This window comes from Condylura cristata, unplaced genomic scaffold (assembly GCF_000260355.1).
Source record: "Condylura cristata isolate star-nosed mole 26May11 unplaced genomic scaffold, ConCri1.0 scaffold00003, whole genome shotgun sequence".
Lineage (NCBI taxonomy): Eukaryota > Metazoa > Chordata > Mammalia > Eulipotyphla > Talpidae > Condylura > Condylura cristata.
This window is the reverse complement of record NW_004567104.1, coordinates 28039362-28066600: the sequence shown is the minus strand read 5'-3', so window position 1 is coordinate 28066600 and position 27239 is coordinate 28039362. Positions and strand designations below refer to the sequence as shown.

Sequence of the window (27239 nt, the reverse complement as noted above, 5' to 3'; positions counted from 1 at the left end):
GAAATAAGGAATAAACATAAAGTAATATACAATATGAAATGTAAATAATAGATGATTATGAATGGGGAAAGGTTAAGGCTTTACTAGAGCTGACTTTCATTTTCTTTTGTGATAGACAATTAGTTTGTTAAGAACTGTTGTTGCTACTTCTATCTAAATGGTATAATTATACAACATATAAAAACTATTATAAGATCATTTTTTTAAATGATCTCAATTTAAATGTCATTTATGACATTTTTTCCAGGTTTTTTTACTTTCTTCTGGTTCAGTTTGATTCTAAATAAAGTCTTAATTCAGTATATGGTTACATTTTCAACTTTATTTTTTAACGAAGCTGTTTTTCTCTTTTAAGGACCTTGATGCTATGAACTTAATTATTACAGTCTCTGTTAGCTAGATGTGATTTTTGGTATTTGGCTTCAATTTTGTTACTCTTTCTTACTTGATCCTTTAATTACTTCCTGTGAAGTCCCCATCCTTTCTCAGTCTCTGAAGACTGAACTGTTAATATCCCCATTGTAGGCCTACATATCTTTTTTTAGTACTTATCTGCTATACCTGAATTAGTTGGAACAGGTGCCAAGAAGCCCAGCCAGATAACATGGCCATTCAGAGACAAGTATTTGAGTAAGGGAAAGAGAACGGATAGGAATAAAAAGACTAGGAAGTGTGGCTATAATTCAGAAGCCCCAATTAGTACTTTTTTTTTTTAAGATTGATTTACTCATGCTTTCAGAACTGGGGGACAAGCCAGAAGTGTGGTGGGTGAGAGGATTCACCAGAGACAGAGTAGGGAGCAGAACAGGCAGATCCATTGAAATACACTGCTGAGGGGAGCAGCAGGTGGGTCAGGAGAGGTCTGCCTCGCCATGAGGGTCAGCTTCCTGGCTGGGGATTGGACTCGTGCTGCAGTGGCTTTGGAGAGCTTCATAATGTGGTGCTTTAACCTGTTGTGCCAACAGGGAGGGCCTCTAGTTAGTACTTTTATGCAAGGAACAAGAAAGTGCCAGACAAATACCATTTATACTCTTTTCTCCCCATTTTTATTGTTAAAATAATTTGACTGCAAGTGACTTATTCATGTTTTCATAGCGTTGTGACAGAATTTAAATCTTTAAGGAACATTACCACCAGTATAGAATTTGTTTTGATAGCTGTTTTCTGGTGAAGTATATTATTTACAGTTCAATAGGATTACTAAATCACCAAAGATAGGAGAATCAAGGAGTTGAAGCATGGTCTAGTAGAAACTCATACATCTCTGAAGTGTGGATTGCCTGATTTTTTTTCATTCCCCAAAAGATCCTTATTGACCGTTTCCTTTTGGTGGTTATGTAACTCTGCAAGCAATTTTACTCCCCTGTCAAATTCCTGCTAATGGAGCCGTTTTTTCCTCTGCAGGCCATACAAAGGAAGAATTCAGTTACTTACTTAGTTCTTACAGAAATCTTGGCAGATTTTTAGAGATGTGATCAACTGGGGTGGGTCTAGAAAAGAAATGAAAATTTAATTTCTTGAACCTGAGTAAAATTTCTCTTTCTGGCAATGTTTCAGGAACTAGATTGCAAATCTATTTTTGCTTATAGTACAGAAATGTAATAGTACTTGAAAGCATTAAATATAGGCTATTAATTTATAGAAACAAACATTTTGTCTTTGTATTTTTTGTCTCCATATGTCTTTTTGGTATTTGCATTTTCCCTCTGTTCTTTGTCCTTTTTAAAATTTGTCATTTGTGTGTTTTTTATACTTCCAACCAGCACTTTTAAATGACTACAGTACTTATTTGTGTAGTGATTTAATTACTGTATTTATTGAATAGGATATTATTTTCTATGTTTTCAATTTAGTAGAATGTTTCAAAAACAAAAAATCTAGAAAAAATACTTTTATACTTAATGTAGGCCCCAGTTTCGGGTTTTTTTTTTTTTGATCCTGTTGGTGAATGGCTCCTAATAAAAATTTTCCCCACTTGATGTGAAGAATGTTAGTATAACTTTCAACTTTAGCTGATAGAATAACATAAGAGTTCTTCCTCAGTATCCAGGGCAGAATAGTTTCAGGACCTCAGTGGACACCATAGTCTGTAGATACGCAAGCCCAGTATATAAAGTGGCACAGTATTTGATTATAACTTACACATATCCTTCTGGAATAGTTTGAATGGTCTCTATATTACTTATAAAACCTAATACAATGTAACTGCTATGTAAGTAGTTATACTATATTGTTTATGAATATTGGCAAGAAAAATGTGCATGTTTAGTATAGGTACAACCACTGTAGACCTGTTTACACAGCTTATAATTTCAAAAAGTGTGATTGATTGAATTCATGGATATGGAACCTATAAAAGGCCAGCCAGCTGTTACTAATACACACACAAGTACAGAAACATACACACATTAAAAAAAATATTTCTCTTCTGTGGAACAATAAATACTCACTTGTAGTTTTGAACTAACATGCTAACAAAGTTTATAGTTACAGATGACTCCTACATTAAAAAACAGCATTGAGACTTCCTTTACACTTCATAAAATAAGATTCACTTATTTGTCCAATATGAAGACTTCATGATAAAGTTTTGGTGGCATGTAGTGTTACTAAAGTTTGAATTAAATTTGATGCCAATATCAAATAACTGAAAGTGAATATCCAAAGGGAGCACACGTAGTTGGGTAGTAACTGAGTTTCTTGTAACTCATTACGAAGGGTATGTACACAATTAACAAATGGCCATGGGCAGGGAATTTTATTTTTGGGTTAGGAAGGTGTTCTAAAGTACTTCTGGATCGGATTTTCACTCCTAGCTACTATAGCAATCCATGGGTTAAGTCACAAGAGTAGATCAGTTCAGTTTCTAACTTTTAGCGAATGTTTTCTGTGTAAATATTTTTCACAGAGCAAGTTAATGAAAAAAGTGGGATTCACTTAGAAATATACTTACATTCAATTTAGAATGAATTTAAGATTATAATGTAGTTTAATTCTGAGAATAAATGTTACTCAGCATTTTTATAAACAACGTTTATATACATTTTGTAAATGTTAATTTCATTTTGTCATACCACGTCTTGTTTGGTACTTACTGTAGCCTGGTCCCCTATTTGTGAATTACATATTGGTTTCATAACCTTTTAAAGTAGTTATCTATTGGGAGAAAAACAAATCTCCATAAAGACCTCTTCGTTTTATAAATGTTGATTATTTTCACATCACAAAGTAGATCCTTTGGAGAGGCTTTGAATGACCTACATCATACTCTAGAAAATTAAATAGAACACATACATTTATGTATGTCATCACCTAAATTAGAAGAATTCAGAATGAAATTTAGAGTAAGAGTATACCAGCTGTTATTACATGCCTTTTTATTGAAAGGAACTTAATTTAATTGTTCTTTTCTTTTCCAGATTTTTTTGTTGTGTCTGTGATTATTTTGTATGTTTTCACATTATTCATCATGTTGTATCCAGTTGCCTCTGTTGACCAGGTTCTTCAGGTAAGGCTTAAACGCATCATTTATTGCTGGTTATCAGAGGAGTAATAATGGTATTTGGGATAGCAGTAGTAAGATATAATACAAAATGATACAATAGGATTATATGAAATTTATCCAGCCAAATGAGACTTCTGGATATTTGATAGGGCTTAAGATCTTTCCGCTTCTTTTGTGTTACCAAGGTAAGTTCTTTACCGACCTACTTCTTGAACAGTCTGCAATGCTGTTTTTCACTGTCCTTTTTCTTCATTGTTTTTTCGTGAAAAGCATTGTGAATAATGAAATACTTGATCTTTTTCTTGAATTCTTTTCTCCTCCATGTAAGAATTTAAATTTAGCTTGTTCCATACCAGGAGAAACCCTCTTGAAATTTTTATTAGTTGACACTGGGTTACAATGATATTTGGGAGAGAACTGATGTAGTCTTTCCATGAAGAATATTTCTTTTGGTCTTCTTAAATATTTTTTAATAAAGTAAGGCAGTTTCTCCTTAAACATCTTAGGCAATTTTTTTTTTTAGATTTTTGTCCCAGTAATATTAATTACAGATTTTTATTCTCTTTAAGATGATACATTCTGATTCTTTTATGCTGGGGTATGCAGTCAAGTTATTTTGGATATTCATCTTGTATTGAGCAGCCTTGTCAAACTTTTATCCTTACAGTTTTAAAATTCTCTTAAGATTTTGTTTTAGTCCGTAATTACCTTTAATGAGAGATATATTTTGTTTCTGGTATTTTTTTCTATATACTTCTTATATATTTTTCATGTATTTTAATTGTACTAATGTTGGTTGTATTGACAATAATGTGCTTGTCATTTCCTGACAAAAGAGAGTGTTAATAATTTCACTGTTGAATAGTGTGTGGATTGTAGGTTTCTGACATACTTTCTTAATAGAAATATTGATTTTCTCTAATAAAATGTCAACTTATTTTGATTTTATATATGAGAATGTGAAATTTCTACAACTCTGGAAGTTTTGAGTTCTCATGGCATTGTCATTTCTTCCTCTTTCTTCCAAAGAAAACTTGGCCTTCTCTAAATTTTAGGTTACTGTCTGGAATATAATTCTGTCTTTTCATGATACATGCAAGTTAATTATCTGATAAGCCTAATTTGATTAATTATCTGATTATTTTGGTATATACTCTTTATTATATTGAGAAAGCTTCCTTAGAATGTTGTAAATATAAATAGATGTTTAATTTTATCTAGTGTTATTTCTACATTTATAAAGCTTTCTCTATGGAGAATTCTGTAAATTACAGGTGACTGATAATCAGATGTTGAACTATAATTAATACTGCATTCCAAGAATAAATTAATCTGGTTATAAAAAGAATGGATTTTCTGTTTTATAAAAAGAATGGATTTGATTTGCTGTGATCAGTTAAGATTTTTGCATGAGTGATACCAAAATTAAGCACTCTTTTTTTTTTTTTGGATATGTTATTGACAGGTTTGAGTATAAAAGTTATATAAGCCAATCAAATGGAATATGTAGTCTGTTTCATGGATGTTTCCTGTTTCCATAATATAATCCCCCTTGAATTGATAGGTTGTTTTCCAGTGTTTTGTTAATGTAAACAAGGTGGTTTTTGTTTTTTTGTTTTTTGCAAATTCCTATACAGTTAAGACAGGCATGTACACTTATAGAATAAATGTGCAAAGTAGGATTGTTTGGTTAAAAGGTACCTAGAATTTTTTTTTTTATAAATTTTATGTTACTGGGTTTTGAAAATATTGACATTTATACTCTTTAACAGCAGGATATGAAGCGTCTGTCTTTCCACAAACTTCATCAAATGATTTAGATAAACCCTTTAAGCAAAAGAGCCTTGAAGACAAAACGCATTTATATTTCTCTCCTACCACATGAATCTTCTACTTCATAGCCTAGTTATTTCTTGAAATATTCAGCTCACCTTCCACAAAAATGGAAGGCTCATCAACTAGCATGACTTTTACATTGCCAGTCTACTGAGACTGATCTTGCCCAAACCATCAACAACCTTCTTATTATGTCCAGTGACTTGTCCCCTTAATTTTTTCCCCCACATTATTACTTGACTCTGGCAATATTTGACAAAGTAATCATTCCTGAGGCATTCCCTGGCAAATTCTTTGGTGCTTTTTCCTCTTTTGATTTTTGTCCCTACTTTTATTATGGCTTGTCATTCTTCAATTCTCTGTTTTTATCCCTTGTCATAAACTCTGTACATTCAGGTGAACTCATTTATAGTCAGGCTTCCACTGTAGCTGCTATCTGTGTGTTAAAGACTCCCAGATGTGTGTATCTTCAACCTAGCTCTCATAACTGAGCTTCAGACCAGAATATCCACTGAATACTGTGGTCTTGGTTCATCCATCAGGTTCCTCATTCAGCATTTTAAAACTAAGCTCATCATGTTTTCCCTCAGCCTTGCTTATCTTTCTTTTTTGATACCATCATTTGTCCAAGTCAGATGTGTATTTACTTGTGTGTCCTTCATCCTTGTCACCCTGTTGCTAAATTTTCTTAGGTTTATTCTGAATTTTTGTTTTTCTCTTTACTCCAGTCCTATTTGCCACCTAAAAGAAAACTACTTTTTCTTGAATCACAACACTTTTAATATCAGATATGTGGGGACTGTCCCATAAAAACAAACTCTCCAACTCTGACATCCACTGGGTATCTTGTAATTCAGTATGTTACTACCTGGAGTTAACATAGGTGAGTCAAGATAATGACTCAATCCCACAAGACTTTCTCTCCCATACATTTCAGTTACAAATTCCCAGGTTGTCATTTGTACAAGCCAGAGGTGCAGGGACAGTGAGAGGCTTCACCAGAGACAGAGTAGGGAGCAGAACAGGCAGATCGATGAAGTACACTGCTGAGGGGAGCAGGGGGTAGGTCAGGAGAGGTCTACTGCACCATGTGGGTCCCCTCTGGGGTAGGGATTGAACTGGCTCTGAAGTGGCTGCAGCTAGCTTGCAGTGCTGAATCCCAACCCATTGAGCCACCAGAGAGGGCCGTCATTTGTATTTCTAACCAACAGCTATAAATTGGGGTTCCTGCAATCCCTTTCTCATTTTCAGTTATTTGCTGTAATGGATCATAGAACTCAGGGAAACACTTATGTTTCTTGGTGTGTTATAAAGAATAAAGGTGCAGATGAACAAACAGATAAAAAGTTATGTGGAGTGTCTGAAAGTATCTTAGTACAGGAACTTTCTGTCCCTTTGGAATTCAGGTATTCCACTCTCCCAGTACATGAATGTGTTGAACAACCCAGAAGCTCCCCAAGCCCAGCAGTTTAGGGATTTTTATAATGGAGTCTTCATTATATAAGCATGATCAATAAACTCAATCTCCAGGGTAGAGGTAGGGTGGGACTGAAGTTCAAAGCTTCTAATCATGGCTTAATCTTTCTGGTCATCAGTGTCTACCTTGAAGCTATCCAAGAGCTTACCAAGGTTTCTCATTAGAACAAAACACTCTTGATACTCAGGAAACTCCCGGGGATTTGAAGTTCTGTGTTGGGCAGGGGAACCAAACAGAGACCAAATATGAATATAGTATGCTGCCTTCCTCTCCAGGTCAGGCTATCATCATTCCTCGCCTGAAGCACTATAACAGTTTCTACCCTCAGACCCTTGCAACGGGAGTCATTGGTGTTTTTCTAAAATATTCAATCACATCACTCCTGAGCACTAAGCACTGTATCTTAGTTGTTCAGTAAATATTTGCTTACTAAAAGAGTGAATGCATAAATTGGGTTATTTTTTACTTGTATGCCTAAAAGATTATCACAGATTTTAAAGTGAAAATGTAGAGAGTTTTCAAGTTGGTCTGTGTGTTTCTCTTACAAATCTGTCTTTATAGCTGTGTAGAGTTTTGAATAATACTTGTGGTTAAATCAGTATCTGCCTCATTGTTTAAAAATAAAATTTTATTTTTGAAGGAGGCACTAGTAACAAATTTATGATCTAGTATAACATGGATTGTTGCATCCCAGGAATAGAATTTAACCTGGGCACTTTATTTTTTAACTTTGAGTTACCTCAGCTTTGAGCTTCATCATCAGAAAAGTGTATATAATACCTACTTTGTGGCATATTTGAGTATTGTGTAGGTAATATGTAAGAGGTGCTTGATAATAGAATTTTGATAAATTTGGAAATTATGATATAATGCTGTAATATCAACTACCTACTGCAATTTCAACTTAAACTTGTTTATCTTACAGATAGTATGTGTACCGTATCAGTGGCGTATAACTATGCTCATCATTGTTCTCATCAATGCCTTTGTATCTATCATGGTGGAGGTAAGCACTGCAGATACTCTAGACACCTACTGAGCTGCTTTAGGACTCTTGGTGATTTAATGGAAACTGGGGATTGAGAAAGGTAACATTATGGAAGTCCACAAACAGCTTCAGCTTCATTTTATTTAAATTCATTGTATTTTCGCTCTGATCTTTGAGCTGATGGTCACATAAGGGACCATCTAGTCAATGACTAGATGCTACAATACATGATGAGATAATAAAAGTTAGTGATTATAGAAAGGACAGAAGTTTGATGCTCAGACAACCTATAAACTGGTAAGTCATTGGCTGAAATCAGTGGGAGTATACCACTGGAGCTTTGATATGTAATAAAATCTCCCATTTAAGGAAGGAGGGGGACATTGTCCATGAAATGTAGTACATATTCATAATAAGAATTTATTGACAGTAAAAAATAATGCCATTATGAATTTACCTAATACGCATTTATTATTGGAACTCCCTCCTCTGTATTTAGTTTAACTACTCTGATAGAGGTCTGAAAGACGTTATAAACCATTGTATATTGTACAGTTAACCTTCCTATTAGGATTGCCTTAGTTTTCTTTGAAAGAAGTGGTACTCAATTTGCTGCTGATTAATAAAATTTTGTTTCTTCTCAGAACTACTGTTTTAATTCAGTGCTAAAGTAGTAATACAGGAAGTAGGCAATACAGTTGTAATTTTCAAGGGCTTAATAGGTTAGATTTTTAAATAAAGTAATTTGTCAGGAGGCATATATAAGTGATTATAATAGTCAAAGACTGCAAATTTTGCTTAACTTGTTATCATTTGAAAAGATGATGTGGCATTTATATTTAGGCCTCAATAGGCAGAGTAAGGGTTATGGTACTGATGATTTAATTTACCCAGTGAAGTGTATTTTTGCCATTTTGTGGATGTTAGAAAGCATATCCAAGATACTCTGTTTAAATGTTTTTCTAAACTATAAATTTATCTTTTGCTCAGATGTTTTTATTAGGATAACAATGTTTAAAAATATTAATTTTGAGAAGTTTTAGGGAATCCTTTCATTATCCCTCTTAATTTACTGTCAAAGGATTGTGTTGTATAATATATTCATTTATAGATACAGCTGCATATATCATTGATATTATATATTCAGTTAAAAATAACTAAGAAAAAGACCAGATTGTAAGTATTTTATGGGAAAACTTGAGGAGTCATATTAAAATCCATATTTAATTAATATTTACAGGTCCCATTTTATCAAGAATTTAAGGATTACAGAGATCATGTCATATTTTTTTTTTTTTTTATTCTTTTGCAGTATTAACTGAAATTCTCTGCAGTAGTGCCCCCTTATCCGCGGTTTTGCTTTCTGCAGTTTCAGTTATCTGTGGTCAACTTCTGTATGAATATACTACATACAAAAAGATAGTTTGAGAAAGAGACCACGTTCAGATAAATTATAGTATATCACTATGACTATCCCATTTTATTATTACTGTCCCTAATATCTTTCTGTGCCTAATTTATAAATTAAACTTTATCACAGGTAGATACATGTAGGAAAAAATAGCATATACAGGGTTGGGTACTGTTTGCAATTTTAGGTTCCCTTGGGGGTCTTGGAACTTAACCCCCGCGGATAAAGGGAACTGCTGTATATGAAGATCAGGTCATATTTTTCACTAATGATGCAACATTGTGTGAGTTGTTTTAAATGTGCACATTAATAAAGAGTGACTTAGTCATTTTTAATTCTTAACTCACTGGAATATCTCTCAGAACTTCTTCCTTGACATGGTCCTTTGGAAAGTTGTGTTCAATCGAGACAAACAAGGAGAATATCGCTTCACCACCACACAGCCACCACAGGTTGGAAATCAGCACTTACTCTCAATTCTTCCCGTTTCTAGGCTCTTTCAGTTGTGTATTGTGCATTCTGTAAGGTGGTTCTGTTGTGTGTTGCTTCAACCTTGTTCCCTATGCTTGGCATTTCATTTCTTTAAGGAGTCCTAGAAAATTCATGACAGACATTTGTTACATTTTCAGGACTCCAGATTTCATAAATTTCTTCTCTTTCCATTCCAGTCCTTATCCTCCGTGTTTGTAAGGTCTTGTCCTCAGTGGTGAGAGTTTTTCCATTTGTGTGTTTTATTTTAAGATTTTATTTATTTATGTACATAGAAATGGGGTACAGGTCAGAAGTGCAGGTTCGGCGAGAAGATTCACCAGAAAAAGAGCGGGGAGCAGAGCAGGCAATGTGCTAAAGTACATTGCTGAGGGGAGCAGTGGGCGAGACAGGAGAGGTCTGCTGTGCCATGTGGGTCACCTTCGGTGTAGGGACAGGGATTGAACTACATTGAAGCGGCCACGGCTTGGCTTGCCTTGGCTTGGCTTGGCTTCAAGTGCAGTGCTCCAACCTGCTGGGCCACCAGGGAGCGCCCCCATTTGTGTGCTTTAAATATTAGGTTTTTGTGAACGATGTTAGAGGCTAAATTTTATGTAAACAGAATTATTAAGAAGGAATTGTTTCTTCATGGATTTGAAGTTCTGTGCTCAAAATTTTGAGGAATTACTTCTGATTTCTTGTTAGATGCTGTACTATTATTTTTGTGGGTTTACGCTAATATATGTGTCATCATTCAGAATAATTTTCAGAGGCACAGTGCTCATTTTTATACAAACCATGATAGAGCCAATTTGAAATATATGCAAAAAGAGAAACAGTAAATAAAACCCATTTCCTTGTGTTGAGATGTTTATAGTTCTTGATTAAAAAAAATACAGGTTATATTTTTCAAAGTATCACAACTCGAAGTCAGGCTTTTTGGTATAGAGAATTTGACATAATTAAAGTCTTACCCACTTCACATTGCCCATTGCTGTTTGTATGTGGGTGAGTTCTAAATTTTTCGCTTACCTGACTCACCCAAAAAGTCTTCCAAGTTCAGAAGTATTCCCTGTCATTTCTGAGTTGGATCACTCACTTTTAATTCTTCTTTACCCAAAGAGCAGCTTCATGAGCTCTAGAGTATTTTGGTAATTGAGCAAGTTTCATACCCAGAGTATCATAAGATTGCTGTCTAAGGGGTCTTTAGAATACCATTTCCTTTTTCCAGTGAGTAGTGATAATGTCATGATAGTGGGATGAATCTGGAATCAGCTTCAGTTCCTTTTTCTTAGAGAAGTGTAGTGTCCCGTTGTCCCTAGTAGAGGGTATAACCGGACTATATTAGGGGCACAGGTCCTATAGCTAAATTTTATCTGTGTCTAGAGTTTTTTCCCCTTACAGTTACTGCTACTTTAAAGGATTGACTTGGGTTCCTATTATGTAAAATATTTGTATTGACAAGGACAGGGAAACATTTACATAGAGCTTCAGCTTCTCTAAAGTGATTTCTGACCAAAACAAGAGATACAGATTCTGAAGAGAGGGTCTATCCCCCATTTAGTCAGTTAATGAGCAACATATCCTTCAAAATATTTGAGTTGGAAACCCCTTCTCACTGTTCAACCAAATTTAAATGGCAGAAAATGCTATAATTTGCTAATTCCTAAATATTTGTAAATAAGTACCTGTCTCCTTCAAGAGTATATTTCTCGTTTGTAGTCTTGCATTGAAAGTGTTGAGGGAAAAGATTGAAGGTAGAGTGTGATCTAGAGCAGGTAGATTCAAATATGAACTGTGGATTTACTAGTGCTGAGAGTCACTGAGTATACAAATTTAATATTCAGTTTCTGTGATTATGATTAAAAACTTTAAATAATTGGCATTAGAAAAGAGCTAGTGAATTAGTCATATTGCCATAAGGCCATGTTTTTCAATAGGGACAAATCCCTCTGCCACACTCCCCAAGGCAGGGGATTTATTTGGCAGTGTCTGGAGGGATTTTTTGCTTATCACAGTTATGGGGTGGATTTGCTCTTAGCACATCGTTTACAGCAGTTAAGATCACAGATACTCTTAAAGAAACATCTAGTAGCAGTACACAGGACATTCCCTCACAACAAAGAGTGCCTAATTCAAGATGTCAGTAGTCTCAAAGTTGAAAAACCCTGTCATAAAGTAAAAAAGAAAGTAAAGGTGAGGGCTACAAAGTCCTGGGACTTTTATAGTTACCTTAATTTTCTCCAGCCACAAATTCATATTCCACTCTGTTCTCTCTTCTAACAAAACTCCTGTCCATTCTGTTCTGTCTCTTTTTTCCCCCTAGATTTATTTTTTTTATACAGAACTGGGGACAGGCCAGAGGTGGAGGGGCAATGAGAGGATTCACCAGAGACAGAGTGGGGAGCAGAACAGGCAGATTGACGAAGTACACTGCTGAGCAGAACAGTGGGTGGGTCAGGAGAGGTCTGCTGCACCATGTGGGTCACCTGCGGTGCAGGATCTAACTCATGTTGAAGCTGCCATGGCGTGGCTTAGCTTTGCAGTGCAGTGCTCCACCTCGCTGCACCACCAGGGAAGGCCCCATTCTGTTCTCTTTCTACCAAAATCAGTTGCGGTCTCAGGCTGTAACTCTCAGTCTTCCATATAATGTTAGGCGAAGAAGCTATGTTTCTTCTTTTCCTTCCTTATCACGTAGACCCAGAGACCAGTGAGATGGATTGAAAGTTTCAGGGTAGGCTGGACTAGGCTTTAGAACTGAAGAGAAGTGAATTGGGAAGTCAGCAGCTTCACCTGCTGTCTTTAGCAGTTATGTCCAAAATATTTGGTCATCTAGAAGGTACTGTATAATACCTTCACCCTTTTCCCAATTTTATGGTATTTCTAACTTCATTTTACATATGCACATTTAGTTGAGTTGCTGTGTATCTAATGAATAACAGAACAGGGAGTTGAAATTAGGATTTCTGATTCTCACTGTGCCACACTGCCTCCACACGTATCATTTATGAGACCAAAGAGATAGAAACTAATGCAACAGTCACGTGGCAGGATTAAGACAAATACAACTACTATCAGTACTGACTTTTTGTGGTAGATACTACTTGAGGCATCTTATAGGAATTCTAATTGTTGTAACAACTTTAAGAGACAGGAGTAGCTTTAGTCTCTACTATTTTTTCACAGAAGAGAACACAGGAAAATTTTAGCTATATATCTTTTTTGAAAATACTTTGTTTTTTCTGGTGGACTGTGTTAGCCTCTGTTTTCTGAGGGAAACGTTGGTTATTTAATTTAACCATTGCTTTCAGGAGCAAACCAAATGGTCCAGTTGCTGTGGCTGCCTCCAAGGCTTATCTCTAGGTGTGTTGGGGAGACGTAGTTCATCCTAAGCCCCGTACTCATATCCTCCACTACTTTCTTGTTGTGCAGTTGCTTCTTTCTCCTGTTGTCACCATCATCACTTTCTTGATTTATTTCTCATTCCACTTTGCCTGTAGCACTTTCAATTTCTCTACTAGTGAAGTCATACTGTGTTTGAGACTGATTGATAAGTTTGTAAACTAACAAAATACTATGTATATAGTATATTAGTTGTGTGTGATACTGAAGAGATGAGGATATGTGTATGATACTGGGGGAGGTGAAGCTCTAGGAGCAAAATATGTTTTAATTATAGTGCATGGGGAATCCTTGATGTTCCTTAGGACTATTTTAGTTATAACAAGTAGTACATTGCTTTTAATAGGAACATAAGATGTAAAAAAGAAAAATGCGCCTCTAATGTAAAAAAAAAAATACTACTGGAATTTGTTTTCATTGCTTGATTCATTTTCCATTGTAGGGAACAGTGGATTTAGATACATGTGTTTGTATCTTACATTTGAATAAACTTGGCTGTAACTTTCCTTAATTCAGCTTGCTGTGCATTGCCCTTCAACCCAGTCAGCTCATCTGGTCAGACACCATCTGTATGTTTTTCCTACCCTCTTCCCCCTCCCACTTAAATTCAACACTCACCTCTAGCCTTTTCTGTGATCCTTCAGTGGTGCTATTTGATGTAAAAATTAAAAGTGACAGCTTTCAGATTAATTTAGGAACATTGATTGACATTTCTTACAGTTAGAAGAACTTACAAACACTTTGGGAAAAGATAGTTTAAACTACTGAACCCCATGTCTCATTTAAATGTTAAGGTTTGTCATGTACATGACTACACTGGAGAGAAATTATTTGTATTTGCCTCACCTGAAGATTTCTCTATCTAGTCTCTCTCCTAGTGTCAGCTAGTTTCTTTGTGGACTTCTTTCAGGGTGGTGATAGTAGTAGTTCTCTTTTTAATTAGGGCAATAGACTATTAGACAATCTTCAAGTCTGTTTATTCCATCACCCTGCCCTCCCAGAACCTAGTGTAGTTTACTTGTAATCACAGTTTTGAACTTTAAATTCTTGGTAGTTCTACAACATCCTGTATGTTGTTGACAAGTAAATAGGACAATAACTAGAAGCAGCTAGTTATTGTTGCATTGCCCACACACAGTTTTTGAGAAGAAGGAAAGAGTAGTAGGTTCATAGTGATTGTCTAAATAAGATGAGAACACTTAACCGAGTGAAAGTAAGAAAAAGTTGTTAAAACAGTTTTCATTTCAAAGTATTTTGTTGTTTTACATGACCGGAACATGTTTCAAAATACATGTTAAAGCAAATTTGCCATTCTTGATCTTAAAGGTATTTGGGGTATTAATGTTAGAAAACTGAACATCTATGAATACTTCCATTTTTGACGGTTACTTCAGTTGAGAGAAGACATAGTTATAGCTTGAGTTGATGGCAAGACAAAAAAACTTGGGTTTTAAATTTTGCTTTGGGGAAGCCAAAGCCAAAATAAGAATTGACTTCTTCAGAGGTTACTATAATGATAGGTCTCCATGTTGTCATTTATTATTTCAAATTTCAATGAAGACAAACGATGGCATCTATTGAATTTGAATTTTTGTATGAAAATCAGAGACTCTTTCTTCTCCTAGAATTACTTACCTAAGATCACCTTCGTTATTAACATCAGGATTGGTCAGAAGGATTTCAGTGACAGCACAGCTTTTGATACTGAAGTAATACTGAATACTTGTTTTATACCTCTCTGTATACTATCTAGTTGTGGAGCTCCATGGGAAAGCTGTTACTATAAAACAAAAACTCTGTGACATTAATGAGAATGTGGCTTTAAAGACCAATTGCCATTAAATGTGTGATCTGAATATAATTTTGACCTAACAAGTTTTACATCATATAAATGCGTTGAAAAGTGGTATAATGATAGCAATATTATGACTTCCTTCCAGAATAGTCAGGTGACTAAATTGCTAGGAGCCATAGTACCAAGATGCAGTTTAGGGTATAGTATGAGTTTCCATACTAAATACGGAGCATATTTTCTCATTCTGAATAGTTTAAAGTTATTCTTAGTGCAGTAAATGTTTTGTGTTATAGACTCATAGAATTCTAAAACATGTACATGAGAGGGATTGATACATAATCTAAATAAAAGGAAATAAGTTATATTGAAAAATAAAACTAATCTTAAAAAAATTACATGTTCCTAAATAATTGAAAGCTGACTTTTTTAGTTAAAGCTTTTTTTTTTCGTTTGTTTGTTTTCAGAAGTTATTTCCTCTTCCTTTGCTTATATGCTGTGCTGTGACAGTTCTGTTTAAAAGAAGCAAACTTATTAAGATGTTCTTTTTCCTTATTTTCTTAGGAGTCAGTGGATCGATGGGGAAAATGCTGCTTGTCCTGGGCCCTGGGCTGTAGAAAGAAGATACCAAAGGCAAAGTATATGTATCTGGCTCAGGAGCTCTTGGTTGATCCAGAATGGCCACCAAAACCTCAAACAACCACGGAAGCTAAAGCTTTAGTTAAAGAGAATGGATCATGTCAAATCATCACCATTACATAGCAATGAATCAGACTCAGTGGTATGCTAATAGCAGCTTTGAGGAGAAAGTATTTTAGGACTTCCTGATCCTGTGTGTCTGAATGGTACCATTTTAATTTATGTCCCTTCTGATAGAATAATTTTAGAGTTAGTTTAAAAAAACAAAAACAACCCCCTCCCCTCCCCAAAAAGAACAAAGATACAGGCCCATCAGTGAAATGGATAATAGTTATATAAAGTTCCTATATTTTCATTCAGTAACTCTTTAAGTTTTATATATGTTTTCATAATTTTCTTGTCTGTACTCCTCAGTGATATTCTCTGTATTGAAGTTTATAATTCGGTAGATTTTTAGACATTGGCTTTTGAGACATAGTTTTATAGTGTTGTTTATTTCACAACCCCCTTAAGAAGAAAAAGTCCCCACTTTTATAAACAAGGCTCTAAATTTGTGAGTGATAACTAAAATGGCTGTTAATTAGTTTCCAGAGAACACAGAAAGCCTGTTTTATGGTTTGATCTCAGTATTTCTTCCAAAGAATTGTACACCCACATACACACCAATTTCCTTCAATAGTATAGAGTTAGAAATGAGTTTTATGATGTTGCTTGTAGAACAACTCAGGTAATTTACATTTATGGTTTTATATTTTCTGTACAAATTGCCTGGGTTTTACTTTTCTAATCAGCAAGGTGCTTCACTGCCTTCTTGAGATGTCCCTCTAAGCTATTAAATGATCTTGTGCAATGTCTGGTGTTTAGTTAAATGTTGAAGAACCTCTTTCACTAAGAAATAAGATCATTTCTTTTGGCAGTAGATGTCAATCTAGCTTTCTAATACCCCTTCATGTCTGTTTTTTCCACAGGTTTTATTATTTTTTAAATGTCTGTTTTCTACATTCTTAATTACCTAAAGACATAGGATAATAGTTGGCTGTTATGTTTTTGGTTAGAACTTTACCTCCTGAGGTTTGACGTATGTCTCCTATTAGTAATGAGGTTTGAAAAATGAGTGGTTTCGAAGGGCTGCTATTTTTTCAAAGCAATATGAGCTTGGTGAGAGTTTGTTTTATGCCATTAGGTGGTGCCAGAGGTCAGAGCTTAACTTATTTTGGATTGTGTGCTTACCTTGTTGTTATTATTATTATTTTTTAGTTGTGGAGATAGTTCTGAGAGGGAAAACATTTGAAATTAAGAGTTAGACATCCATTAACCGAGATAAAATGTGGAAATTATTTTTCATCTTTGTTTTGCCTGATTAATGTTAAAATTCTGAACAAAATTAGTGGTTTGAAAAATGCCTTCTTAGGTAGGATCCAGCAGTTTGGCAAAACCTACAGTTATGATAAACACTAACCTACTAAAACTGATACTATCCTATCTTCTTTCTTAACCAGTAGTGTGCTGTGCTTTCTATTCCTCGATGGTCATTATTTTTCTGGTATATTTTACCAACTTATCAAATGTTATTCAATACTATAGGACCAAATGGTCTTATTTTTTTATGCTGCAGAGACCTGAATGATGTTTGGTAACTGTAGAAAAATGTAAATTACACTCAGGATCACTGTTATTGCTATTGCCACTGATTCTTACAACAAAAACATAATAAAATTTTCCATCTCAAAATGTAATGATATTAATACACATTAGATGAATGATTCTATGAAGCTATGCATCTTAGACCTCTTGAGCTGTGAATTAGCACTGTTTTCTGTAGTTACTCTCTCAACCATTTTATAATTTCTATACACACTTTCGGTATGAACAAGTGTTATTCTTCAATGATTTCCTAGAATTGTAAATTTTGTGTTCTTTAAGTTCTGAAGTATATAATTCATTGTTAAGTAGCAGCTTCAACTCCTGCTATCAGGTGTGTTTAACATCTTTCAGAGCATGGTTATAAAGAACTATATTTTTAACACCCTCCCCTTTTTTTTTTAACATTTAGATTTTATAAAGGTTTTATATCTCATCTGTCTGTATTATTCTCAAAGGAATGAAATTTTTAGATAGGTGAGAAAGCATTTATAGGAAATTAGATGTGAACAAAGTTGAGGGGCTGTTCAAGTTGTAATAGATGGTTTCCAGAATGTTATTTGAAGAATGTTTGTGAATCCAGGTGTGGGTCCTGCTTGGTGCCATAGATAGACTGAGTCCTCTCTGTAAGTTACCATTACACAGTAATTTTGATTCCGAATTTCACATTAAATTATTTGAGTGTATACATATCTAAAATTTAAAAATATGTACATATATTATTTTGATGTATTAAGATTAATATTGCCAATTAAAATTTTATTTATGCATATACTTAAAGGACAGAAATGTCTGGGAAAGTAATTGTTAAATAATGATATGTAACTTTTTAACTTTTTAAATAAATAACAAGATTTTTAATGTGTGTCTCCCTCAGGGTTGTTTAAAGGTTTTTTTCCTCCCTCAAATATAAATAGTGGTAACTATATGTTTTATATCTTCTAGCACCAACTGCTGTAAAGCAATGCTGCAAATAATGCTTGAATAAAAAGTGGCTAAGCCAACAACAAAATAATTTTTATATTAGCTTTATAATCTTACATTCAAAAGCTTTCCAAAACTGCACTTGCGTTTAAATAAAACTGTTGCAGTTTTTTACTCTATTTATTTTGTTCCCCTTGTTTATGAAAATACTGCACAGTTTTGAAGGCATGAAATATATCATTGTTTAAGTATTCTTTTCCCAAAATGGCTATTAGGAACACTATCCCGAGAAGAGCAAAAATTCAAGCTTTAGGAAACAGAAATTTAAGATTTTTTGCATGCAGTTTTGACATATCTGATAATAGGTTTTTGTATATTTTTGGCGGGAGGTAGTTGGGGACTTTTAAAAAATGTCGGGTGTTAATTTTTGTACAGTATGTGGGCATTTACACATTTTTAATGTATTAAAATTTGGTAATTATGTGCACATGAAATTAATAAAAGTTACTTCCTGTTATGATTTGTGAATTCCTTAAGACTTTGGATTTTTTTTAAGTAACTTTATATCAGAAATGATACTGCATCTTTATATTTTTAAAATTGTATTGCTGCTCAAGAATGGTACCCTAATGTCAAAAAGGCATACATTCATAATTGTACATTTAGCACTGTAAATAACCTTATGATATCTTTTTGATTGAAACTATTCGAAATAAAAATTTAAATGAATGAAATAACATTTTTCTGTGTCTTTATGCATTCGTTTTTTAATTACTTAAATACTGCCCTCATTTCCTGCTTAATAGTTTTGTGTTTCCTTTTTTTTTTTTTAACTATGGAGTTTTGAAATGTTACGTATCCTATATCATGTCATGTCCATGCCCATCCTGTGGAAACCAATGAGATACACTACAGAGCCAAATATTAAGTATTTGAGAGGAGTGGTAAGATACAAGACAAGGCAATAATCTATTAATAGGTGGTTAATCAAGCCCAGAGCTATTATGTAAGAAGCAGTAAGTCTGAAGTGAATTGATATCCATGAGCATAGAAAAGAGCATGCCAAATAGAAACCAGAGAAGTAACTAGTGGTCAGAGATTCTAGAGAAGGCAGGAATGTATAGGACCTTTGTACCTTGGTAGGAAGTGTTTCCTGGCAGGGAAGATTCTGATTATAGGCATTTGAGTAAGGCTGCCTCTTCAAATTTGTAATTGTGGTTATTCAGGTCTCTTAGTTTCCCCCCACAGAGAAGCATATTTCACCCAGGCTAACACCTGCTTTTAAATGACCAAACCCCATAGGCAAGGGTTCTGTGACTTCATAGAGATTTCTGACCTTTTCATGGGTCCAAAATCCAAAGGAGTTGAAACACTAGAGCCATTAACATCATTGCTCAAAATATTTATTAATACCATATTGAGTTGTTCAGTGGATGAATTCTCTTCTTTCACTGCCCGTAGCTTTTGTACCCAGATTTCCCTTCATGGGAATTAGAATGCCCTCCCCTCATTGGCACTCTGGCTGGGAAAATAAGCTAAAGAAGCTTCGCCAGAATTTGAGACCCTCACTGATTATTCCATGGCACTTCTTAGTCTCTCAGTCACTGACTTCCTCACAGATACAAGGAAGTCTGTTTCTAGTTTTGCCCCAAAAGGTGTATCATGTATATATATATGAATCATGTGTATATATATGAATGATAATGTATTTTTTAATCTACAGCTGTATGTTTTTAAAAAAATTATACGGTTTTAGATGTTATGCTGTCTCTTATTTCACTCAATATATCTTAGCAAGATGCTAGCATTTGTGGCTTCACTTTATATTTAAAATCTACACAGCATCCCATTGCATGGATGTACCATAATTTAAACAACTAGTTTCCCATTGATGGGCTTAGGTTTTTTTCTTTTCCTGTTTCTTCTACAAACAATCCTGCAGTAAGTATCTCTGCACACGGTGAGCTTTTAGTAGAACTGCTGGACAAAGGATATATCCATTTTAAATTCGCTTATACTACTACTGTTTTCTTCCCAAAAGTTTGCTCAAAATACATTTCTACGGATGCATTCTGAGAGAATTTCTTGACCCTTTACAAAACACTACCTATGTTCGGACTTCAAATATTAAAAAGAATTTAGTGTGGTTTGATGGACACATTATTAGTTCAGAAACAGATCCACAGATCCAAGGGATGTTGGTCCATGGAAAGGCTGAACTTGTAACTCTGACTAGGACATCTGGTTAACTGGAAAAAATAAAACTGAACTGTTCATACACGAAAATGAAAGGAAGATTAAAGACATTCTGAATGCAAAGTCTTAAAATGATCGGAAATAGGGCATTTTAGGGTAAGGGCATTTTCTAACAGGAAAGGAGAGCTTATTTTAATAGACAAAAAGTACAAATCATAAAAAGTGATTGCCAACTTCATCTATCTGAAGACTTATATGCAGATAAAAAAAATCACAAAAAAGCTGAAAAGGCAAGCCATGAACCAGTTGAAGATAGTTGTAACTTAACACCTGTAACTGCTAAATGATTTGTATCAGGATATATACAGAATGCCTAGAATCCTGCTTTAAAAGACTTGGGCACATTTTGCGAGTAGAAAATGGGCAAAAGGAAATATCTCAGAGGTTGAAGCACAAATGGCCATAAAAAAATACGAAAAGAGGGCCCTCCCTGGTGGCGCAATGGTTTGAAGCACAGTGCTATGAAGCCATGCAGACACTGCAGCACAGAGTTCCATCCCCACCCAGGGGGTGACCCACCTGGCGAGGCAGACCTCTCCTGACCTGCCCGCTGCTCCCCTCAGCAACGTACTTCCTCGATCTGCCTGCTCTGCTCCCCACTCTGTCTCTGGTGAATCCTCTTACTCCCTGCACCCTCTGGCCTGTACCCCAGTTCTGTATAAATAAATAAATAAATCTTTTTTTTAACATATGAAAAGATTGTTCAAGCTTTAAATGGGAATTGAAAACAGGTAATTATTTCATATGAATGGCAAAAAATCAGTTCCAAGTGTGGGCAGAACAATGAAGCCCACCTGGACTGTCACACACCTATATTGTACAGCTATTTTGGAAAGCAGTTTGACATTCCCAAGTAAAGCAGACATGTGAACACCAACCCAGCCGTGCTCTTTCAAGAACCTTCTTAATCATATTCCTAAAAAGGGGAGCGGGAGGACTGGGGAGAAAACTGGGGCAATATGGTAGAAAAGGAAAACCAAAGGAAGTGGGGCCTCTAGGGTGTGGCTGCTGCCATGACCCAGCTGCAGCACTATATTTTTCTAGCATTGGAGTCACTGGACCATTTATGGAGAAAATTCCCTCCTGCTCTTGTCGGCTTTGACACTAGAATTTGAGTTATATATGGTCTCTTTCAGTTTGAAGATATTTGTCATAGAAAACCAGACCATGCCCTCTGAGATAGGGCCCTGTCCATGAATGACTTTTATTCTGGTGAAGTCTTTATCCTCCGGATGCAAGAATACCTCCCTTTTCCTTTGTAAAGTGCGAAGCACAGGCAAAGCAGCTGTAAGCCTCTCACTCATTTGCTTTGGGGAACTGCACCATTTCAGGTAAGGTCAAATATTTTAAAAATTAGCATGAGCAAAAGGAGCACTTGCTTTTCTGTGCGTGTATAAAAACTAAAATTTAGTACAAGAAATGATTTTTGTAAAATTCCACTTGGGAAACTGTTTTGGTGGATGAGCATTTACTATGCATATTTCACAGGTAATGCCACAAGTATTAATTTTTAATTAAGCATCTTTGAAATGATGGCTCTGTATTTATGACTGAAATACTACTCTCAAATTCTAACTGTGTGACCCTGTTTAAGTTACTTAATCTTTCTGGGCCTTAGTTTCTTCATCCTTAATTGATGATAACAATATTACCATCCTCATTCAGTTATTATGCAAATTAATGGTTCATTTAAATAAAATGCTAAGAACAATGCGTGGCACTAAGTGGTAGGTATTCTTACCTGCTTTCTCAATGCAACTGTTAGCTGAGCTTATTCACTATTAGGAGGTGTTCATTATTTTAGAGTAAGGGGCTACTGTGGATACACCACGATTGTGATACAGATATTAGGCTGAGGTTGCTGGTGTTAGAACCCATTTGGCCTCTACCTTCTTGACAGTGGGTCATAGCCTCTCCTGGATCATTTCCAGCGTCAAGAGCTGAGCTGCCTCCCCAGCGGACACTGCTCTGTGATGCTGTGGGCTGGAATGTGGGAGTGATTCACTCTGAGCGAGTGTACTGGTAACCTGAAAGTGCTTTAATGTCAATGCTTTTACACAGAGCAGAAAATCATTGTGTCCAAAGAATGAGTCCTGGAAGTGTAGAATGAATGCCTTCACCACCCAGAAAAATCTGCACTTTCAAGCAGATAAGTCGCTCACACGGAGAGAGACAATCAGGAGACGCTTCCGCAGGGTTACAGGGGCGAATATGAGCACTTGCTTTTGTGTATTGCCCACAGGCCTCCCGCTTGTCACCCTCAGGAGCGCGCTGCTGTGCGCGGTCATGCTCAGGAGCGCGCTGCTGTGCGCGGTGCTGGGACTGCTGCAAGCCCAACACTTGCCCTGCCCGCCGACCTGCAGGTGTGTCTACCGGGACGCAGCGCAGTGCTCCGGAGGCAGCGTGGCGCGCATCGCTTCGCTTGGTCTGCCCTCCAACCTCACGCACATCCTCCTGTACGCAATGGGCCCCGGCGCCTTGCAGAACTACAGCTTCAGCGGCATGAACGTCCTGCAACGCCTGATACTGTCAGACAGCCCCATTTCCGCCATTGCCCCCGGCACCTTCAATGACCTCCTAAAACTAAAAACCTTGAGGTTATCGCGCGACAGAATAACTCATCTTCCGGGTGCGCTGTTGGATAAGCTGGTGCTCCTGGAACAGTTGTTCTTGGACCGAAATGAGCTAACGGACATTGATCCAAACATGTTTCAGAAACTGGTTAACCTGCAGGAGCTTTTTTTGAACCAGAATCAACTCGCTTTCCTTCCCGTTAGCCTCTTTGCAAATCTGAAGAACCTGAAATTGTTGGATTTATCGGAAAACAACTTGACCCACCTGCCCCAGGGATTGCTTGGCGCACAGGCCAAGCTTGAGAAACTTTTGCTCCACTCGAACCAGCTTGTCTCTCTGGATTCTGGGCTGCTCCGTAGCCTGCGCGCCCTCGTGGAGCTGCAGCTCCACAGAAATCACATTCGCTCCGTCGCCCCCGGTGCCTTCGACCCGCTCCGAAATCTGAGAAATCTGACTCTTTCCAGAAACCGCCTCGAGTTTCTGCCCTCCGCACTCTTTATTCATTCGCACAATTTGACTCTCCTGACCCTGTTCGAGAACCCGCTCAAAGAGCTCCCGGAGGTGCTCTTCGGGGAGATGCGGGGCCTGCAGGAGCTGTGGCTCAACGCTACCCAGCTGCGCGCCCTGCCGGCCGCCGCCTTCCGCAACCTGAGCTGCCTGCGGGCTTTAGGGGTGACGGCGAGCCCGGGTCTGAGCGCGCTGCCAGCAGGCGCCTTCAGCGGCCTGGGCGAGCTCCGGCTGCTGGCCCTGCACTCCAACAACCTGACCTCCCTCCCCGACGGTTTGCTGCGCGGCCTCGGCAGCCTGCGCCAGGTTTCGCTGCGCCACAACAGGCTGCGGACCCTACCGCGCGCGCTCTTCCGCAACCTCAGCCGCCTGGAAGCGGTGCGGCTCGACCACAACCAGCTGGAGACCCTGCCGGGAGACGTGTTCGGGACTCTGCCCCGGCTGGCGGAGGTCCTGCTGGGGCACAATCCCTGGCGCTGCGACTGCGACCTGTGGCCATTCTTGACCTGGCTGAGGCAGCACCGCGGCCTGGTGGGCCGAACCGAACCTCCGCAGTGCTACAGCCCCCCGCAGCGCGCGGGTCTGCAGCTCTGGGCCCTACCGGACCGTGACCCGGGGTGTCTGGGCACCCGGAGGCCGCCTCCTCACCCTGCCAACATTTCCCCCAAAGCCCCAAGCCAACCGGCCCTCCCCACCACCCCCCTCCTCCTCGCCTCTGTGCCCAACAGCTCAGAATCCTGGGCCTGGGCCCAGTTGGTCGCCAAGGGCCAACGCGAAGACCACAGCCTGTTCTGGGGTCTTTATTTTCTCTTTTTAACCATTCAGGCCATAATAACCGGATTCATTGTGTTTGTGATGGTTGCGCTCTGCAGGCAATTTAAAAAATTAATCAGAGCGAGCTCTTGCTTTCTGTCAGTGGGAAAACCTTGCAACTAACGTGACCAGAGTATTGGCAGCTGTAACTCTAGGGAGACCCTAGACTGGCTGCTGCAGTCTTCCTCTCCCTTCCTCCCCCTTGACCTCACCTTTTCCATCTCCTCTCTCACCGCAAGTTATGACAGTTTGCTTATAGGTCTGGCAGCCACTGGCCTCTTGTGCTGCTGGGGCAGGGCTTATGTGACTCACCTGTGCACTCCACCTGGTCAGGGGCTGGGGGCTTTTCGGTGCAAAGAAAATGTGCAAGCCAAACAGCCAACTCCAGCCAAGGGCCTGTCTCCTGCACTTAGTGGGTGCATGGTCTGATTGTGAATTTGGTGAATAAAATAAATTGGGTGACTCAAGTGATGGCCCAAGTCATCCTTTTTCTGGGCAAAGCATACCTTGCTCTCTTTATTTACTATCACTAAATTATGGAACAAGCAAAAAGCCCCAGTACAACAGATGAGTGGATCAAGTGTGTACGTATACATGTATGCATGTATGTATATGTATGTATATATATAAAATATTACCCAACTATTACTTCAATTAAAAATAAATTAGAAAAATTAAATTCAGAAAAAACAAATGTCAATAAAAAACGAGCTTGAAAAAGGATAGTTGAAAACTAGCACTCTTTCAATTCTTTCCCTTTATTTTCTCATTTTGTGTATTTCTGACCTGTGGACTATTTGGGAGACTGCTAGAGTCCATTCATTCAAAACTTGTTTTCAGGAGGTCAGTACCCAGGAGAGGAGCAGCAGGGCAGGGCAAGGGTGTGAGAGGTTGAGGGAGGAGTCCCTGCAGGCACCAGGCCCTCTGTGTGGGTGGGGGCGGGCCTCTGATTCAGACAGGCCCTGTGTGTGTGTGCAAGCCTGCAGGTTGTGGTGGGGATGTCCCCAGGGAGCTTCTGCTTGCTTCCTACATGGGCGAGGTATGTCATTTTGACACTGGGGTGGTTTTTCACTTCCTGAAACTAAACGCCACATCATTTTACAAACATTTATGGAGCACATAGCATGTGACAGGTGCTCGTGGATGTAATGGTCAGCTTGGTTTCTAGTTTATTATGCTTGGATCATGTTCTTGCAAATCTTCCAATTGCAACCCATAAAAGCCCTGTTGCTTTAATGGGATGTCTGTGCTTGTGAGAAACAGTGGTTGAAATATATGGTTGGAGAGTTGACAACTGCAGCTTCAAATCCCAGCTCCATCACTTACTGACTGTGTAGGATATTGCATAAGACACCTAAAATTCTCTAAGCCTCGATGTCCTCATCCCTGGAAAGGGATAAATGACACCTGTCTCATAGAGGTGTGAGAATTAAAAGCAATAAAACACATGATGACTTAGCCTAGTGCCCTCCACATAATAAGTGTTAGCTCTTATTATTAAAGGGCAAGCAATTACAAATGCTGTCATGATTTCTAAAGACGAGCTTTGAGTTGGCTCTTTCTCTGGATATATAAAGGTGAGAACAAACTTTCTCAGACTGGAGGTTATATTCAAAGTCACCTGTGGGTCACCTCCAGTCAGGCTCCGCTCACAGTCCAAAGGAATGGGTCCTCCAAACACCAGTTACTTGTAGAGCAGGGAGAGCTGGGTTCTTGGCATTTGTAGGTTTGCTTCTCCTTCAAGACCCAGAAAACACCGCTGGAAAACCTTTCCTCAATCCTGGTCAGCTACCAGCTCCCTTCTCAGGCTATCAGGCACTAGGAATGCAGCCCCTCCCATCTGGCCCTGCGCACTTCCACTCTAGGTTCTCTTAATGTATCTCCACTGGTCTCACCTCGTCTTGTTTATTTCCACTGCTCCAAACTTTGAACTACCTAGATGCAATATGGACCCTGGCCCTAACCACTCTGCTCTCAGACAGGGTTTCTATTTCTCTCAGCCCCCCTTTCCTTTCCTGTAAAGTGAGGATAACGAAGATTCTCACAAGAGCAAAGAGCGGCATTCATGTCAAAGCATAAAGTCGGTGGATGGCATTCGATAGAAGGGGGCTGTTGTCACGGTGAGCTCTTTGAGCATACCCCATGTTCCAGCACATCTCAGTGCTGTGCGTGTGTGTGTTCAGGTAGCAAACAAGGCCCACACTTCCATGAGTTTTGCCTGTGGAATTCCCTCCAACTACAGGATCTTTCCAAATTCTTGGCTATTGTCTTTAAAAGTTGCAGAGAAATATGGAGATACCTCAACCAGCTTTATAAAATCTTTATGCTTTGTTATATTTGCTAAAGATAATTTTTTTTTTCACAGAGTAACATGCCACAGATAAAGTTGAAGCCTCCTTATAGGTAACCTACTCAGTAAGTTGGCATTTCACACCCCTATGCATCCTTTTATATTCTTGCTACATGTATCTACAGTGCTGAACAAGTTGAAGTAATTTGCCTGTTTTCAAATTTTTATGGCTGCTACTATGCCCATAGCAGTCTTCAACTTTATTTTCTGCGCTATTATTTTTGAGACTTAGCCATATGAAATATTTGGCACCAGTTCATTCCCTGTAATGGCTGCACAATATACCACAAATTATCTGTTGTCTTGTTCAGTGGACATTTTTTTCCAGGTTTTTTTTTTTTCCTCTTTATTCTCTATTACTCCACATCTTTCTGACTCTTGATAATTTCATACTTTTAAATGTTCATCAACCTGATACTTAAGAAATGGTTTTATTTATTTATTTTTGGAGTACTTTGGCTTACATTGTCATTGGTGCTTTGAAAGTATAGCATGGCTCCCTAGGTATAGTTATATAGCATACTCACCACCAAAACACCTGTAATCACCACCACAGTCCACTATGCTCTCTTCCAACTTCATTCTTGCTCACCCCCTCTGGATATCTCAGTTCTGTAGTCAGCTTGCAAGAGTTAGGTTTTTTTTTTTTAAAGATT

General features: G+C 37.7%; 2 protein-coding genes across 5 annotated transcripts in view; both read left to right on the top strand.

The window, feature by feature from the left end:
* The window catches only part of ATP13A3 (ATPase type 13A3), a 71884-nt gene extending 53072 nt beyond the window's left edge, over nt 1-18812 (top strand). For 3 of the 4 annotated variants that reach the window (XM_012733812.1, XM_012733808.1, XM_004675111.2), the window contains 4 exons: nt 3420-3508; nt 7744-7824; nt 9580-9669; nt 15444-18812. In XM_012733812.1, coding sequence (XP_012589266.1) covers nt 3420-3508; nt 7744-7824; nt 9580-9669; nt 15444-15641 — 458 coding nt within the window. In that variant the 3' untranslated portion in view covers nt 15642-18812. The remainder of the gene's footprint in view (nt 1-3419; nt 3509-7743; nt 7825-9579; nt 9670-15443) is intronic. The other variant, XM_012733818.1, reaches the window with a different exon arrangement.
* A 3813-nt stretch (nt 18813-22625) lies between these two features.
* GP5 (glycoprotein V (platelet)) lies at nt 22626-24356 on the top strand. The gene has a single exon (XM_004675414.1). It carries the CDS (start codon nt 22626-22628, stop codon nt 24354-24356), a length of 1731 nt encoding a protein of 576 aa, XP_004675471.1.
* The last annotated feature ends 2883 nt before the right edge of the window (nt 24357-27239 follow it).